This window comes from Camellia sinensis, chromosome 12 (genome assembly GCF_055761805.1).
Source record: "Camellia sinensis isolate YWXY chromosome 12, ASM5576180v1, whole genome shotgun sequence".
Lineage (NCBI taxonomy): Eukaryota > Viridiplantae > Streptophyta > Magnoliopsida > Ericales > Theaceae > Camellia > Camellia sinensis.
In genome coordinates, this window is record NC_138972.1 from 107486371 (window position 1) to 107504261 (window position 17891).

The window sequence follows — 17891 nt, forward strand, 5'->3', positions numbered from 1 at the left end:
GAATGTATCTGTGTTAGCCATCTATCAATTGCTAATCTTTTAGTCATTGTTCATGGTTGGTTTAGTATATTTCTACTGGGCTGTGGCTCACCCTATATGGGAATATCATTTTCAGGTGCAGGAAGCATGCCACCTCCAAGGACATAGCTGGGAGGCTAGAGGCGGACATACTTTTGTCGCTTAACTTTTGATGTATTACATGTAACTTCAAGCTAAGGGCTTAATGTGTAAACGAGTTAGTACTCTTTTGTTGTAACCAAGTGTTAACTTGGAAAGCTGTAAGCCCGTAGGGCATTTTGTTTTGATGTTAACATGTAATACTTATGTAATGGAACTTAATGAATAAAAGAATGTGGTTAGTTTAATGTTGTTATTTTGAGGGCGTTACAACTTGGTATCAGAGCGTACCGGGTTCGAATACTTTGGGTACGTGGGAAGTGATTAGTATCACAATGGGTTTGTCTCGCTTGATAGAGACTTAGATGTAATATCATATGCTATGTGCTTAATTGATAACATGCTTATGTGACTATGTGGGTATGGGATTTAATTTCTAGGATGTTGATTGGATCCTTGAGTTTCTGGGAGTCTTGTTGGAAAAGCACTTGATCAATGCTGTTTCTAACCGGAACTCTAGTAACGCCTCGGGACTATCATTATCCGGAAATGAAATTCGTAAGTGCTTATGTGTTTGTGTGCTTACGTGGAGTGAATTACAGTTGTCCATGTATTAGGACGTGAGTGTTTAGTTTCGGCACATTTATGAATGTGCTAATGTTCTATGTTACCTTTATTAGGATGTCAGGACGAGGAAGAGGTGCTAGGCGTGGTAGACCTGCGAGGCAGGAAGCACCGTTACCGGGTGAGATTCCGGCAATGCAGGAGGGAGTTGGTCAGGCCAATGTGGCCGAGCCAGTGGGTCAGCAGGCTATGGGTGCCTTGGCCAGAGAGATAACAGGAGCTTTGGGTATTCTTAGAGCTGGGAATCAGGCAGCTGAGGCAGGGCCTTCTTTCTTGAAGAGGGAGTTTTTCCGGTCTAATCCGGATGAGTTTATCGGGGATCCGAAGGAGCCACTGAAGGCTGATGAGTGGCTAGAGCAAATGAGTAAGACGTTCGAGATGCTTGGCATCGAGGACGGACCACTGAAAGTGACCTTGGCATCCTTCCAACTGAAGGGAGATGCGGGTCAATGGTGGAAGTACGAGAAGGCTCGTGTTGGTGGTACTTGGGAGGCGTTTATAAATGCTTTTCAGGAGAGGTTTTTGTCTACAGCAGCTAGGGAGAAGCTGAGGGATCAGTTTAGCCGGCTTAATCAGCAGGGCTTGTCAGTGGCCGAGTTTGAGGCTACTTTTACCATTCTGTCCAAGTTTGCACCTGAACTGGTGGCGTCTGAGGAACGCCGCTACTATGAGTTTGAGAGGAAGTTGAGGCGGGGCCTCAAGTTGAGAGTTGGTGGGTCTTACATCCGAGAGTATAGACACCTGGTAGATGCTGCAGCTCATATGGAGCTTATGATGCAAGAGGAGGATGAGGGGCAGAGATGCTCCAAGAGGAGCCAGGATAGTCAGGGTGATGGTAGGAGGCAGAGGGGTTCTAACCCTCAGCAGTCGCAGGGTGGTGTTGCTAGATCGACCTTCCCAGTGCCGAGTGCAGGCTCCGGGAGAGGTGGTCAGGGGGATTTCACCTGTTACAAGTGTGGCCAGCTGGGTCACAAGGTTTCTGTTTGCCCGCTGAAAGGTGGAGGTCAGAAAGCTGCTTCTTCTTCAACTAGACCGCAGAGTCAGAGTTTGGGTAGGGGGCAGCCCTTGTCTTGTTATCAGTGTGGACAGCCTGGGCACCTGAAGAGGTTTTGCCCGCAGTTGAGTGCCACTTCGGGAGCGTCTGGTTCTAGGCAGACGCAGGGTTTTCAGCCAGCTCAGTCTGTGCAGGCCTCGAGGGCCAATCCGGGAGCTTCGTCATCCCAGTCTGTGCAGCAGTCTTTTGCTCCGAGAGGTGAGCAGGTAGACCAGGGGCCTACGGGGCGCGTGTATGCTGTTACCGCGCAGGATTTAGTACCGGCTCCATCAGTAGTGAGAGGTACTTTTCTGTTTTGCAACTCGGTTACTAGTGTGTTGATAGACACGGGTGCATCTCATTCTTTTGTATCTGCTGCATTTGCATCGGTTTTGGAATTGGAGTTAGCACAGTTAGCATCTCCTATTTGTGTGGTATCGCCTTTGGGTGGTGAGTTGATCCTGAAACAGGGTGTTAGAGGATGTGATATAGAGGTCGCCGACTATAGGCTTCCTTTTCCGTTTGTTGTCATGCCCATGAAGGGTTTTGATGTTATTTTGGGTATGGACTGGTTATCGTCATACCGGGCTGTTATCGATTGCTACCGCCAGAGGGTCACGTTATGTACCTTGAGCGGGGAGTGGTTCCATTTCTTGGGAGACCGGGTTGGTAGTGTTTTGCCACCGGGTATGATTCGCGAGGGCGAAGTGAACTTAGTGGTCTACTTGCTAGCTTTGAGAGTGGTGAGAGTGGTAAGACCCAGCATGTATTATTGCCGAGGGTGGTTTGTGAGTATTCGGATGTCTTTCCCGAAGATCTTGTTAGTTTACCACCTCACCGAGAGATAGAGTTCTCTATTGATTTAGTGCCCGGCACGGCGCCGATTTCTATGGCACCTTACCGTTTTGCTCCAGCAGAGTTGGTTGAGTTGAAAGTTCAGCTCCAGGAATTGCTCGATAAGGGCTTTGTTCGCCCTAGTGTTTCGCCGTGGGGAGCACCGGCCCTCTTTGTTAAAAAGAAAGATGGTGCCTTGAGATTGTGTATTGACTATCGGAAGTTGAATCGGGCTACGGTTAAGAATAAGTATCCTATGCCCCGTATAGATGATTTGTTCGACCAGTTGAAGGGTTCCCGTTGTTTCTCTAAGATAGACTTGAGATCGGGTTACCACCAGTTGAGGGTCAGGGAAGAGGATATTCCTAAGACGGCATTCCGTACGCGGTATGGCCATTACAAGTTTCTGGTGATGCCATTTGGGCTTACCAATGCACCAGCAGTCTTTATGGACTTGATGAACCGGATTTTTCGGGAGTTCTTAGACCGATTTGTGGTCGTCTTTGTGGACGACATCCTTATCTATTCGCCTTCAGAGGAGGAGCACGAGGAACACTTGAGAGTGGTGCTTGAGTTGCTTAGAGCCCATAGGCTGTATGCCAAGTTTGGGAAGTGTGAGTTCTGGCTGAGGGAAGTCAAATTCTTAGGCCACGTGGTATCTGGGGAAGGGGTGTCTGTTGATACATCCAAGGTTGAGGCAGTGCAAGATTGGGCACAGCCTAAGAGTGTGTTTGAGATTCGCAGTTTTCTGGGATTGGCTGGGTATTATCGTCGGTTTGTGAAAGATTTCTCCAGGTTAGCGTCACCGTTGACTAGACTGACTCGGAAGGGAGTCAAGTTTGTGTGGAGTGAGACTTGTGAAAAGTCATTCCAAGAGCTGAAAGTTAGATTGACCACCGCTCCGGTGTTGATTATTCCGGAGAGAGGGTTGGGTTATGCGGTTTATTGTGATGCCTCACGAGAGGGTTTGGGTTGTGTGTTGACGCAAGAGGGAAAAGTGGTAGCTTATGGTTCACGTCAGTTGAAAATACACGAGAAGAATTACCCCACACACGACCTAGAGTTAGCGGCTGTGATCTTTGCCTTGAAGATTTGGAGGCACTACCTTTATGGTGAGAGGTTCGAGGTGTTCTCGGACCACAAGAGTTTGAAGTATCTGTTTACACAGAGAGACTTGAATTTGAGGCAGAGGAGATGGATGGAGTTCATCGAGGATTATGATTTTGAGTTGCACTATCATCCGGGAAAGGCCAATGTTGTGGCCGATGCCCTTAGTAGGAAGACCATTAGTGATGTTGCTAGTATAGCCATCCGGGAATGGGAGATGTTGGGAGCACTTGGCGAGTTTGATTTGCTACTGGGCGAATCTGTTGGGGCTGCGGCCTTGTTTTCTGTTGTTACGCAGCCTACACTTGTGGTTAGAGTGTTAGAGGCACAGAGAGGTGACCTTGAGGTAGAATCCCTCCGAGAGAAGATCTCCAGTGGGAAAGTTGAGAAGGGTTTGACGGTGTATCCCGACCTGAGTGTGAGATACCGAGACCGTTTGTTTGTACCGGAGTCTTGCCGAGAGGAAGTACTCCGAGAGTTTCATCATTCGCGCCTTGCGGTGCATCCGGGAGGTACTAAGATGTATCAGGATTTGGGTTGCCAGTTTTGGTGGCGGGGTATGAAGAGAGATGTGGCTGTTTTCGTATCAAAGTGCCTTACTTGCCAGCAAGTGAAGGCCGAGCATCAGAGGCCAGCGGGTTTGTTGCAACCCTTGCCTATTGCCGAGTGGAAGTGGGAGCATGTCACTATGGACTTCGTTGTAGGTCTTCCGAGGACTTAGCGGGGTAGTGATGCTATTTGGGTGGTTGTAGACCGGTTGACCAAGTCGACGCACTTTATTCCTATGTGCGTGAGAGATTCGGTGGATCATCTTGCCGATTTGTATATTCGGGACGTAGTGAGATTGCACGGGGTCCCAGTGACGATCGTCTCAGATAGAGATCCTCGTTTTACTGCTAGGTTGTGGCAGAGTTGGCAGAGTGCTTTGGGCACTAAGTTGACCTTTAGTACGGCTTATCATCCTCAGACTGACGGGCAGTCCGAGCGTACTATTCAGATCCTCGAGGATATGCTTCGGGGTTGTGTCCTGGACTTCAGTGGGACGTGGGAGAGGCACTTGCCATTGGTAGAGTTTGCCTACAACAACAGTTTTCAGTCTAGCATCGGTATGGCACCGTTTGAGGCCTTGTATGGCCGACCGTGTAGGTCTCCAGTTTGTTGGGCCGAGGTGGGTGATACACCTTTGTTGGGTCTGGAGTTGGTTAGGGAGACGACGGAGAAAGTTGAGCTTATCCGTAGGAGGCTTGTTACAGCCCAGAGTCGACAAAAAAGTTATGCCGACCGTAGGAGGAGACCATTGGCGTTTGAGGTAGGTGATCATGTCTTTCTGAAGATATCACCTAGGCGAGGCTTGATGAGATTTGGGAAGAGTGGGAAGTTATCCCCTCGGTTTATTGGTCCTTCTGAGATTCTTGAGAGGATTGGTGAGGTTGCTTATCGGTTAGCCTTACCGCCGCAGTTGTCCGGTGTACATGATGTGTTTCATGTGAGTATGCTTCGGAAGTATGAAGCAGATCCATCACATGTGTTGGATTGGACCAATTTAGAGGTAGATGAGGATGCCTCGTATGAGGAGAGACCGGTTCGGGTCTTGGATAGGCGGGATCAGGTCCTGCGTGGCAAGACCATTCCTTTGGTGAAAGTCTTGTGGAAACATCACGGAGTGGAGGAAGCCACTTGGGAACGTGAGTTGGAAGTCCATGAGAAATATCCGGACTTGTTTATTGCTATGTAACCTTGTGTTTAAATTTTGAGCTATTGTTGAACTTAAGAGCTTTTATATATGTCTTAAGTTGTGAAACATTGAAAATGTTTTGTTTATTGGAAGTATGTTTTGGGACTTGCCTCATATGGAAGTTGAATGTGACATTATATATGTTGAACGTATTGTTGAAATTGGAAAGATAGTGCATAATGTTGATGCATGTTGAAAATACATATGTTGTTTACATATTGTGATATGTCTCTTGTTAAAGGGATGGGATGACCGGTAATGGGTCGAATTGTTGAATGTTAAATTGTAACATTGTCTAAAATGAAAGAAAACCTGTTTTTGAAAACTTGTGCTTAATTTCGGGGGCGAAATTCTTTAAGGGGGGAGGTTATAGCGATCCCGGGTTTACCCTTGTTGTACAGTGATCTGGACATGTGTCCGTGGATGTTGGTAGTTGTTTATTATCATGTTTGCATCCTCTTTACTTTGTATATTGAGTTATAAGATGTGTTGGGCAGGTTTGTTACAGGTTGGTTGTGTTTGGGAGCCTAGTGTTGCTGCCCAGATTTTTGGACCTTCGCTCGAGCGAGGAGTTGGTCGCTCGAGCGAGAGTGAGGTTCGTGTCTGGTGGGTCGAGCCAGGGTGGCTTCGCTCGAGCGAGTGTTGTGTCTGGTTCTGGACCTGAGAGTTGCCTTTCTTGGCTCGAGCGAGATTCCTTCGCTCGAGCGGTCTGGGTTTTTCTTCGCTCGATCGAGAACTTCTTGGCTCGAGCGAGAGTTTTCTGTGTCTGGTCGCTCAAGCGACCAAGTCTTCGCTCGAGCGAGCGTGTTTTATATCAGCGGACAGTAGCGATGTTGAACTTCATTTTTTCATTTCTTTTTTTGATCAAACCCTAAATCCGAGACTCTCTCTCTCTAAACTTACACCCTCTCTAAGATTTGATCTCCCTAGAGTGTGAATCTAGCCTAGAGCCTTTGTTAAAAAGATAGAGGGCGTTGAGAGCTTTGATTTAATCTGAAAAAGTTTGGATTTGGAGCAAGTTGATCTTCGAGTCTTCATCTCCTTTTTGGCTTAAACTTCGAGGTAGGGATACCCTACTCCTCTCTATGGATTTTGTCTTTAAATTTTGGTATTTTGAGATGTTGGGCTTGGCTTGGTAATTTTGTGAAAGTTTGGGGCTTTTGTGCAATTTTACAAAAGTTGGGGTTTTATTCATAATAAACCTAGATGCATGTTTGGCATAGAGAAATGGAATAAATGTTGAATCATTGATGAAAATGGGACCTAAGGGTTGAAATGGTAATTATGGATAACGACCTAATTACATTGTTTAATTAATTGGGATAATTAATTGTGAGAAATGAGGAAATTAAATGTTGATTGAATATCCATTGTGCATTTATTTTCTGTTTAGAAATAACTGCTTTGGGCTATCGGTGGAGGATAGTCGTGATTGTTGTAGACAATGCATGATGATTAGGCAAACTGAAACTAATCAATGAAATGTGTCATGGAACTTGACGGTTGATAGAATACATTAACTGTATGTATTGGGTGATTGTATATAGAACCAATGTGTTTATATACGTTATGTGTAGAGGAGGAGATGGGGGATGTACTCCGCGGTTTAGGGGAAGATAGGGGATGTACCTCTAAACCGGATAGTGTTGGGAGAAGATAGGGGATGAACTCCGTAGATACAGCTCATATGCTTGTCTAGAGAAGTGAAGGTAGAGCTTATATGCTTATCTTGGTAAAGTGTGGATACAGCTTATATGCTTATCTGTGAATGTGGGATATTGTTGTTATACATATCTGTTGAGAATGTGGATATAGCTTATATGCTTATCTGAATGTGGGATATAGCTTTTATACATATCTATGGAAATGATGATAGAGCTAGCATGCTTATCTGTTGAAAAAGGGAAAATGAAAGGTAACTTAGACTCATAAGTTGTATGACATAAATGTGTAATTTATGTGAATGTATCTGTGTTAGCCATCTATCAATTGCTAATCTTTTAGTCATTGTTCATGGTTGGTTTAGTATATTTCTACTGGGCTGTGGCTCACCCTATATGGGAATATCATTTTCAGGTGCAGGAAGCATGCCACCTCCAAGGACATAGCTGGGAGGCTAGAGGCGGACATACTTTTGTCGCTTAACTTTTGATGTATTACATGTAACTTCAAGCCAAGGGCTTAATGTGTAAACGAGTTAGTACTCTTTTGTTGTAACCAAGTGTTAACTTGGAAAGCTGTAAGCCCGTAGGGCATTTTGTTTTGATGTTAACATGTAATACTTATGTAATGGAACTTAATGAATAAAAGAATGTGGTTAGTTTAATGTTGTTATTTTGAGGGCGTTACATTTATTGCTTTCATAATAATTACTGAAACAAAGGCACAGATGGATAAAAATGATCAAGGTAAGCTTCTTTTTCTTTTTTCTATTTTCTTTTGTGTGTGTGTGTGTGTTGTTTTTTGTTTGTTGGATTCCTTGAAGCAATTTTACAACCAATAGAATTCAAAGCTACATAACTCTACAACTTATTTTTTTTGGATGCACAATATTTGTTGGATGCACAATATTTCCCCTTGACTGTAACTTTTTTTTGCTCATCCAACAAATATTGTGCATCCAAAAAAAATAAGTTACAGTCATCCAAAAAGTAGCAAAAAAACCATTCATTTCTTTTCACCAAATCATGAGCCATGTAAACCTGCACAACAAAAAAATGAAATTATTTAATAAAGAAAACACTAAAAAGTTTTAAACTTAAAACAAGTAAACATATGTTAACAACATTTACCAAAGGGAAATATTTTACCAATAATATTAAACTTCAATAAAATTAGTCTCTGGACTTGGGCTTGAACATGAGCTTGACTCCGAAACAACTACACAAAAAACATTACACAACAAAAATATGTAAAGTAAAGAAAATGAATTTTGAATAATACAAAATAAATAAAATGTATAAAAAAAATAAATAAATCATTGTATATATTACCCGAATCATATTGTTGTTCAAATTGCTCAACATCCTCCATTGCTTGTCTAAGGCATATTGGAATGTTACTTCAAAGCCAATTTTGTGCACAAACAAGAACCTCCACCATCTTGGGAGCAAGTGAACTATGAAATGGATCAAGTATACGACCTCCTGTACTAAAAGCCGACTTAGAAGCAACAGTGGAAATAGGCATTGCCAACACATCTCGTGCTATAAGTGATAATACTTTATACTTTGTTGCAATAACCTTCCACCACTCCAAGATATCAAATTGAGAATTATTCCCACCTTTCTCAATATCACCCAAGTACTTGTCCAATTCCGACATACTCCCACTATTAGAAAATTGTCCCTCCAAAAATGAGTTAAATTGAGAGTTCACAATAGTGTGTGGGTCATTTTCATCTATTACCATATCTACTCTTTCATTTACATTGGAGGCATGCACATTTGTTGGCTCAAGTGTGGCATAATGATCATACAATTTGCCCAAACAATTTTTGACCTTGTCTAACATTTCTTTCCCTTTCACCATATCTCCACCAAAAATTGTTGAAAAACAAAATTGCAAGTATGTCATTTTTCTTCTAGGATCAAGCACAACCGCAACATACAAAAGTAGATTGATTTTATCCCCATTTCCCCAATACTTGTCAAACTTCTCTTTCATTTTCTTTGCCATTGAAGACAAAATAGGATCATTGTCTTTGATTAATTGTCCAATCATATTTTCAATGACAAAAATTTCAGTGTAGAATGTGTTTGAAGTAACAAATAAAAATCCAGAAAATCTCTTTGTGGCATTGTAGAACATTCTAAGAAATTTCAAAAACACCCTACAATTATCCCAATCCTCGGCTGTAGGCATCTCTCTCCTCTCACCCCCTTCATTATCCAAAAAGTAGTGTTTGTAATTGTAGTCCTCCTCACCCATTCTTTGAAAAGCACTCTCAAATTTTTCTACCGCCTCCAACATAAGATATGTGGAATTCCACCGTGTTGGCACATCTAGGCACAAAAGACTCTAACTCTCAATTTTTAAACTTTCTACATACTTTTTAAAAGTGTCAAGGCGGTTTGGAGAAGACCTCACATACCTTACTGCATGCCTCACATTTGCTATAGAAGCCTCAAGATCCTTCAATCCATCACTAACAATGAGATTTAGAATATGCGCACAACAACGCATGTGTAAAAATTCATGGCCCAAGATAGTTCCCTTCCACAGTTTTGTGGTTTGTTTCAAGAATCTAATGGTTAGATTATTGGAACTCGCATTATCCACAGTTAAGGTAAAAAGGCCATCAATGTCCCACTCTTTTAAGAGTGCCTCAATTTTTTTACCAAGAGTTTCTCCTGTGTGGTCTTCAACTTGACAAAAATTTATGATCCTCTTTTGTTATGATCCTCTTTTGTAACTTCCAATCATCATCAATGAAATGTGCAGTTAGACACATATAACACAAATTTTGTATGGAAGTCCATGTGTCCGTGGTAAAACAAATTCTACGCCCCTTCACAATTTTTTTCAACCTCTCCCTTTCATTGATGTATATGTCTAGAATGTCCCTAGCAACGGTATATCGAGATGAAATCTTGAACTTAGGTTGCATGACATTACAAAACCTCTTAAATCCAACCCTGTCCACAAATCTAAAGGGCAATTCATCTATTACTATCATCTCTGCAAGATGCCTTCTAGCAACTTCTACAGAAAATGACGTAGCCATAACATCAACAACATCCTCCCCACCAACTTCTCTAGGTTTAAATCCCAATGATTGTTGCCCATGAGTATCCCTATATGGATACTTTGTACAATTTTTCAAATGACTTAACAAATTACTCGTTCCATGACTCTTAGAGCCTGCCATATATTCTTTCTTACAATACTTGCACATAGCCCTATCTTTCCCATCAATGCCCTTAATCTTTTCAAAATGATCCCAAGCCTTTGATGTTGTTCTCTCACTACTACTACTAGTTTTGGCTATGGGTGGTCTAGGAGGAGGAGCATTAGGTTGGGTGGATGGGTCAATAAACGATGATTCGAGCTCAACATCATGACTCACAAACAATATTTCATCACTTGAAGGATCCATGACCACAAGATTATCAAATATACTGCCAAATCCAATAAAAATTCATTCAAAATATGCTTTTTAAATCCATGGTCTAACAACAGTTTAACAAAAAAAAAAGCTTGACAGTCATAAATTTAATAGTTTGACAGAGTGATAAAAAAAAGCTTGATAGAGTCATAGAAAAGCTTGACACAGTTTAACAGTTTAACAAAATTAAGTCATAAATTTAACAGAGTCAAATACTCAGAAATTTAACACAGTCAATTATTTTATATCAGTGATGTTTATGTTCATTTTCAATTAACCAATTATAAAATTCAATTAACCAATTATTAGTTTCTAAACCCAGGAAGCCAACCTTAACCATGGACTAACACAGTCAAATACTCAGGAAAAAAAAAACTCAATACATACATCAATATGATCAAACCCTCAACCTTTCAATCAAACACTAGTCTTAAAAAAAACTCAATATGATCAAACCTTCAACCTTCAATCAATATATACACCAGAATTTAATATATACATCATCAAACCCTCAACCCTCAATCAATATATACATGACAACTCAATATATACATCAAACCCTCAATCAAAGAGGGGAAAAAAACGGAGAGAGGTATCTGTAAATTATATACAGAGACAGGTATATCTGTATATGAAGAGAGGTACTGTAAAATGATCGTCGATATATATTATATATACGATCAATCAACTCAATATATATTATATATACACAAAGAGGTACTGTAAAATTTTTGATGCAATTTTCTTACTCATTTTTGGAAATTTACACTCTGTATATTACACTGTGTATATTCAATGTGTTGTGTATATATATTTTTGATGTAAATCTTCTATTTAGAGAGAGAGAGAGAAAGAGAGAGATACCTCAGTGTAGTAGGTCGATCGTCGTTCAGTGCAAGCAAAGGGATTGTCGTTCAGTGCAAGCAAATCGTCGATCAGAAGTGTACATCGTCGGACGGTAAGGTAGGGTAGAGAGAGAGAGAGAGTCTCAGCGTGTTGGTCTGAAGAAATTAGGGCCAATTCTAAACAAAAGGGCCTGATGCGTGTATAAATTTGAGGGAAAAAACAAAGGGGAAAAAAAGGCACGGACGGGTCGGGTTTGAGGGGTAAAACGGCGGATCACCCGCCACCCGACCCGAACCCGAGAAACTTGAAATATTCGGCCCGCACCCGTCCGCCAAGTACCACGCATCCACCCGTTTGGGGTCGGGTCGGGCAATTATGGCGGGTCGGCTGGTCCGTTGCACAGCCCTAGTGGAACTCATTTGTTGGTTTGTTTAAATTCGCAGATAAATTTGTTGCTTGTTAATGATTTGGTTTTACTTTGTCTAATATGTAATAGAGAGAGGTAGCGTGGGTATAATTTTTTTAAAAGGATATCTGGAGAGAGAAGGGACAGTTAACACCGGAGAAGAAGGCCAGAAGCGATGAAGAGAGGAAAAAACGGTGTAGGCAAAGGTGAGGGGGAAAAGGGAGCTACAAAGGGGGTGTATGGGGGATTTAGTGTGGTCAAGTGCGTGGATACATTAGGATAAGTGGTTGTGATTTGTTGATGGTAAAAAAATTTGTTGGTTGTATGTTTTGTCCTCAAAAGAGTGTCATGTGGATTGTACGTGATCAATTTCCATCTAAACATTTGATGGAGTTAATTATTGTCCTTATTTGACACATACTGAAAAATTGAAAAAGCAAATATGTTTTAATTGAAATATCAAGGACTAAACTAACATAAGAAAGAAAATTTAGAGACTATTAGTATAATTTGTCTTTTTTTTAAATAAATTTTAAAAAAAAAAACCATCATGATGTGGCTTGATTCCTCACCTTGGGAGCTACAACGACCTTTCCAACGAGGTCTATACTAGTAGTTTGTCTGAATATGACAAATAATCATCATTTTTCGTTTATTTTTTTTAAGACTTTTTTGCCTTTGTATTTATTTTTGTGAAAACTTTGTATAAGCATATGCCTAGGCTTGTAGACTTTTGTATAAAGTTTTGGCCGTATTAGTGTGGTAATTTTCTACAAAGTAGACATATAATAATGTTAGGATAAACTTTTTAGATTATGATGACTTTTTTATTTTTGTTTGTATCTACAAGATATATTCTATAAATTGATATTCAAGCCAACAAATGAAGCAATGTAAATTCTCACAATCTCTTTGTTGTCTGCTTCTTTTCTAACTTCTCTAACTTCTCTTAACTCCATAACTCCATAATAAAAATAGTAGAAAACTCATCTTCTTATTTTGTAATTGGTATCAGAGCTTGGTGGAGAGTTTTTGAAAGTAAGATCAAACTATGTAAGTATTTCGATCTATGTATTAATCTTGATATATATAAGTTTGTATGGCTTGCTTAATGATATAAAAAAAAAATCAAAAAAATATTATTTGACAAGTTTCGTCTTAAATTGTGTATCCTTTGTATTTTATATCTTCATAATTATTTGTTTCATTTATAGTTGTTTTAAAACCTATATGCTTAGTGTATGTCAAAGCCTATATACTCTAAGATCTTTTGACTATTGGCCATAATTAGGCATTTTTAAGTCTTTAAAATCATAAAGAGAAGTTTTAGACACCAAATAAATATACTAGGAGGGTCTTAGGTATCAACAACAATCTATAATGGCAATTAACCCTGAAGATATAATATGCTTTGGAAATACAAAAAATAAATAATGATGGAATGAATAGTTTAGGAAATAACTCCATTCCTAGGCTATTTTATGGTACAGAAGATATCCTGGTACTTCAAACCAATACTTATTATAAGATTGAATATGAAAATATTGTTGAAATATTGGATTATTGGAGAAAATTATATATCGACCCAGATTTAGGTATTGATGAAAGAAACAAGCTACTAGATTAGATAAAAGAAACTTATCTAGACCATGAAACCCTTTTACAGCACTTTAATTATGATATTAATATGTCAACTAATGATGATGATAGTCAATCATCCTTATCTGAAGAAATAATAGATCAAGATGTTTCATCATAAATAAATAAAGGAAAAAGAAAGGCAGAAAAGTTGATTGATCCCGAATTGTTTGGCACATGGGGAAATGGAGAAAATTTTAACTTTATTCAAACAAATGAAGTTAAAAATGATACTGACACGGGAAGTACCTCCAATCCTATACCTGAGCCAATAATAGCTAGAAAAGATAATAATCATAAGTATCTAATAGCTCAAAACGGTACTTATTTAGACTTGTCTCATGTTCCATTTAAGGACCTGTCGTTACCCGAACCCACTCCTAAAAGTTTGGGTCATAACTGGCCAGTAATCACTTGATTGCCTTCGGCCTCAAGCAAACAAATAGAGTAATTATAGTAATGGGGCCAAAAGTGGAAGTATACAACAAAAGAATGAGTCCATTGAGCTATACCAATATGAGCAAAATGTAACACATCCACGTCATTTACATGCCCATGCAAAAAGAATATAAATATTGAAAGAAATTTGTGCATAACATTTACGAACCCAAGACCTCATTAGCAAAACAAAGTGAAGTCAAAGTATGATGTGAGTCAAAGACAAAACTCTAACTCGGAGACATGACTCGATTGGGTCTAAAAAAGAATGGCCCCTGAAGCTGACTCTAGGGGTGTAAGCCAATTCTGTGGATTATCTACATGTACATACATAAAACTGGGTAAGCGAAGCTCAATGAGTAATAATACAGTAAAATAGTGTAAATAAATAGTCATAAGATTCTTACAATACCCATAATCGTATAACCAAAATGGCCTTAGGCCCAATCATATTTCAAAACAGCCTCAGGCCCAACATCATGCCCAATCATATATCAAAATGGACTTAGGCCCAATCGTGTATCAAAATGGCCTCGGACCCAACGTATATCAAAACGGCCTCGGGCCCAATCACGTTTCAAAATGGCATCGAGCCCAACATATAACAAAACGGCCTCGGGCCCAACATATAACAAAATGGCCTTGGGCCTAACAGATAACAAAACGGCCTTACGCCCGTATAATGTTAATGAGGTTTCTCATTTCAAACAGCACCAATCACCGTTCATGGTTCGAGGTACATAATAACGAATATATAGATGTGGTATTATTACTCACAATGTGATCGATCTTAAGGCATTTCCTCCAGCACATGACTTACACCAAACATGTCACACACATATTCGATAAATAATTCATTCATATCATATACACTTTCTTTTAGTGATTCACAACCCTTTTTAATGGTTTTTAATCATAATTTCACTTCCAAAAGGGTTTAAATAAGGTTGGAAATGCGTTCTGGAGGTTGGGAGCATCAATACAAACAAACAAAATTTTCCCCCCGCATGGCCACACATGCGGCCAGTCCAGCCGCTCGAGCAGTCTGGCTTTACACGTGTGAAAATTGCAGCCGCTCGAGCACACAATGCTATCCAGTTTTGGTTTAAGGCATAGGCTGCTCATGCGGAGCCCATGGCCACATGAGCAGTCTGGGCACACCCAGACAGTCCGAAAATGGCCAAAAATACAGACCCTCACATCTCATTCCCAAGCCCAAATTATTGCAAAACAACTCAAAACATGATATCTAAGCATGATACAAGTGTAATTCCATATTAAACATATTAATCTTACATCAATAACAATTTCGTGGTCTTATCTTTTCATAATTTCATGGTCTACATACACAAGTTCAAAATACATATATTCATGAATGATTTTCTCACAAATCTTGTTTGCATGAGCCATCTAGAGTTTGTTTCATGGATCAATCATAAGAATGAATTCAAATCAAACAAAGATGTAGAGATTAGAGTCCAAGTTCATGTCTTTAGCTCTAATCACCACACAACTCAAACCCTAGCTCAAAATTCTTAATTTCTTCATGATTTCTTGACAAAGGTGAGTTGGAAACAAAGATTGTAAGTAAATTTCTATACCTTAACTCAAATCTATAATTTGCCCCTTGATTCTCTTGCAATCCCCATGTCACAACCCAAACCTACCCCTATAGGTTTAGCGACGTAACCAGCCAGTAATCCTGGAATTACCAAAGGCCTCTTAACAGAATAACAAAATATAAGGGGCTGCGGAAGCCATTATACAAAATACAAGGTCCATCGAGTTATGGAGACATACATGAAACAGATAATATTTTAAACTTGTATGATGTCAAACTTCCATACATATAGCATCATGAGGGACTTCGCCCAATGTATAGGTAAATAAACCTAACAAAAACAAAAGAACGACTTCAATAGGACTACAAAATTTGACTTCTCAAAAGGAACCTCCTCAGGAGGCATGGTGACTGGCTGATCCAAAAACTCGCCAGATAGCAGCTTAGGCCTGGTCACACACCTACTCACCTACATATATAAATATAAATAGTGAGCAGAAGCCCATTGAATAATAATAGAGTAGGGTTTTAATGAATGATGTCCATCACAGAGTTAGAAATTAGAGTTTATATCAAAAATAGATTCTTATCAGAAACAGAGTTATGCATATTTAGATTTCAATCAGAAATAGATTAATATTCATATTTTTGTTCAAGTCAATGTGTAGACACCCCATTTTTTATGGCCCTTACGACATGGGCACTATCACTTGCACACCCAATGATGAATGTATATGCTTGTCAAGTGTTCGAAAGTCTTCAACGGAGTGCCACAGTTTTGAGCCTTCAAACCCTACAAACCTGTTGCCTTATTTTTGGACTAAAACCAGAGTTTTTCAAGCCTACAACCTCTTATGGCTTGCTGGCCAATATTATGAAACCCAGACCAAACCGGTTGGTCAGACCAGTTGGACCAGGAACCGCGCCTGTTTTTGGTCCGGACAGCCCTCTAAAATTGAAGTAGGCTCAAAATCGGGGTAAAAATGAAAAATCAATAGACCTGGCTGTAACAACCCTGGCCTTTGATTAACGTTAATTCATGCCTAAATATGCCTAATAAGTAATTAAGGTGAAATTCTGGGAAAAAAAATGCATATGTGTCACATTATTTGTGTTTATATCTATCTAATGTAAAAATATCTGTTGCAATTTCCGCCTAGAATATTAAATTGATGGCCCGAATAACGTCAGAAATGGGAATTGAAATGGGAATTGACCGCATGGATGGACTAATTAGATTTTTTAGAACGTTATGGTAAGTTAATTAAAAAATTGATTCAGTCCGTTTAATTAAGTTGTGTTTGGTTGGCCAAATATTTTAATTAATGTATTATGGCATCATGACTATATATATGAGCCCTTAAGCTTATTCTTGAGCTCAATTTGCTCCAAGTGAGTGCTAAATTCTGAGAATTTATTTTAGAGAGAGAGAGTGCAATTCTAGAGAGAGAAAAGAAGAGATTGAAGGAGAATTGAAGATCTTGGCTAGAATCCATCAAAATTAAGTTAGAACAAGAGTGATTCAACACTCTACGCAAGCCTTTGGCTATTAATTCATGCAGATTATGTATTGTAGAGATGAATTCATGGAGTTGTTATGATCATTTTCATGTATTTCACATATGTTTGTTAAGAAGATGAAGAATTTGATTATAATTCTAACATGCATGTATATATAAGTGTTAATCATCATTTTGATTATGAGTTTTATCAATTGTGTTGAGTTTGGTGTACGAAATGTACATGCATGCATATGTCAACAAGTTTTGTAAGTAAATTTCCATGTTTGAGGAGTCTTAGGGAAGAATTAAGAAGAAAATTCTATATGCATGCCTAAACATATTGGGTTTTTCTATATCAAGTTTGATTTTGATCATTCATGTAGAAATTATGGATAATTGACACATGCATGTTTGAATTATCATGTTTGAACCTTGGTTTCATGTTTTGGAAAATAATTCCTCACATGCTTGGAGTTTATAAGCTCAAATTTTGTTAACTTCATAAGTTTTGGAGAAAAGAGATTGAAAGGTTTACATGCATGAAAGTTGAACTTAATTTTGGCTAACATCATGAGTTTTGAGCTAAAGGGTTTATAAAGGATCATGTGTTCATGTTTAAGAAAATTTTTCAAGCTTTAAAGACAAGCCTTGCACGAGTTTACCTTTGAAATTGCATTTGGAAGCTCAAAACTCTATTTTTGAAAACCCAGAATTCCGCAGTCCGCTCGAGCGAGGAAACTTACACTCGAGCAGAGAATGTGAGCTCTCAACATTTTTGCAGGCATAAGCGCTTCGCTCGAGCGACCAAAGTCGCGCTCGAGAGAACCCTTTGTATTTTTTTGAACCACTCGAGTGTGGGAGTTGGGGCTCGAGTGTAGATTGAGACCAACCAGTACTTTTTCAGATAGGCCGGTTCGCTTGAGCAACCAATGTTACGCTCGAG

At 39.6% G+C, this 17891-nt stretch overlaps 1 protein-coding gene across 1 annotated transcript; it reads right to left on the reverse strand.

Moving 5' to 3' along the window:
• Nucleotides 1–7842: 7842 nt before the first annotated feature.
• Nucleotides 7843–14301, reverse strand: LOC114306879 (uncharacterized). Its single transcript, XM_082897145.1, has 5 exons — nucleotides 14298–14301; nucleotides 11422–11558; nucleotides 8444–8596; nucleotides 8261–8330; nucleotides 7843–8152 (listed from the first exon to the last, which is right to left on the reverse strand). Exons 1-5 carry the CDS (start codon nucleotides 14299–14301, stop codon nucleotides 8136–8138), a joined length of 381 nt encoding a protein of 126 aa, XP_082753271.1. The 3' UTR covers nucleotides 7843–8135.
• Nucleotides 14302–17891: the final 3590 nt, after the last annotated feature.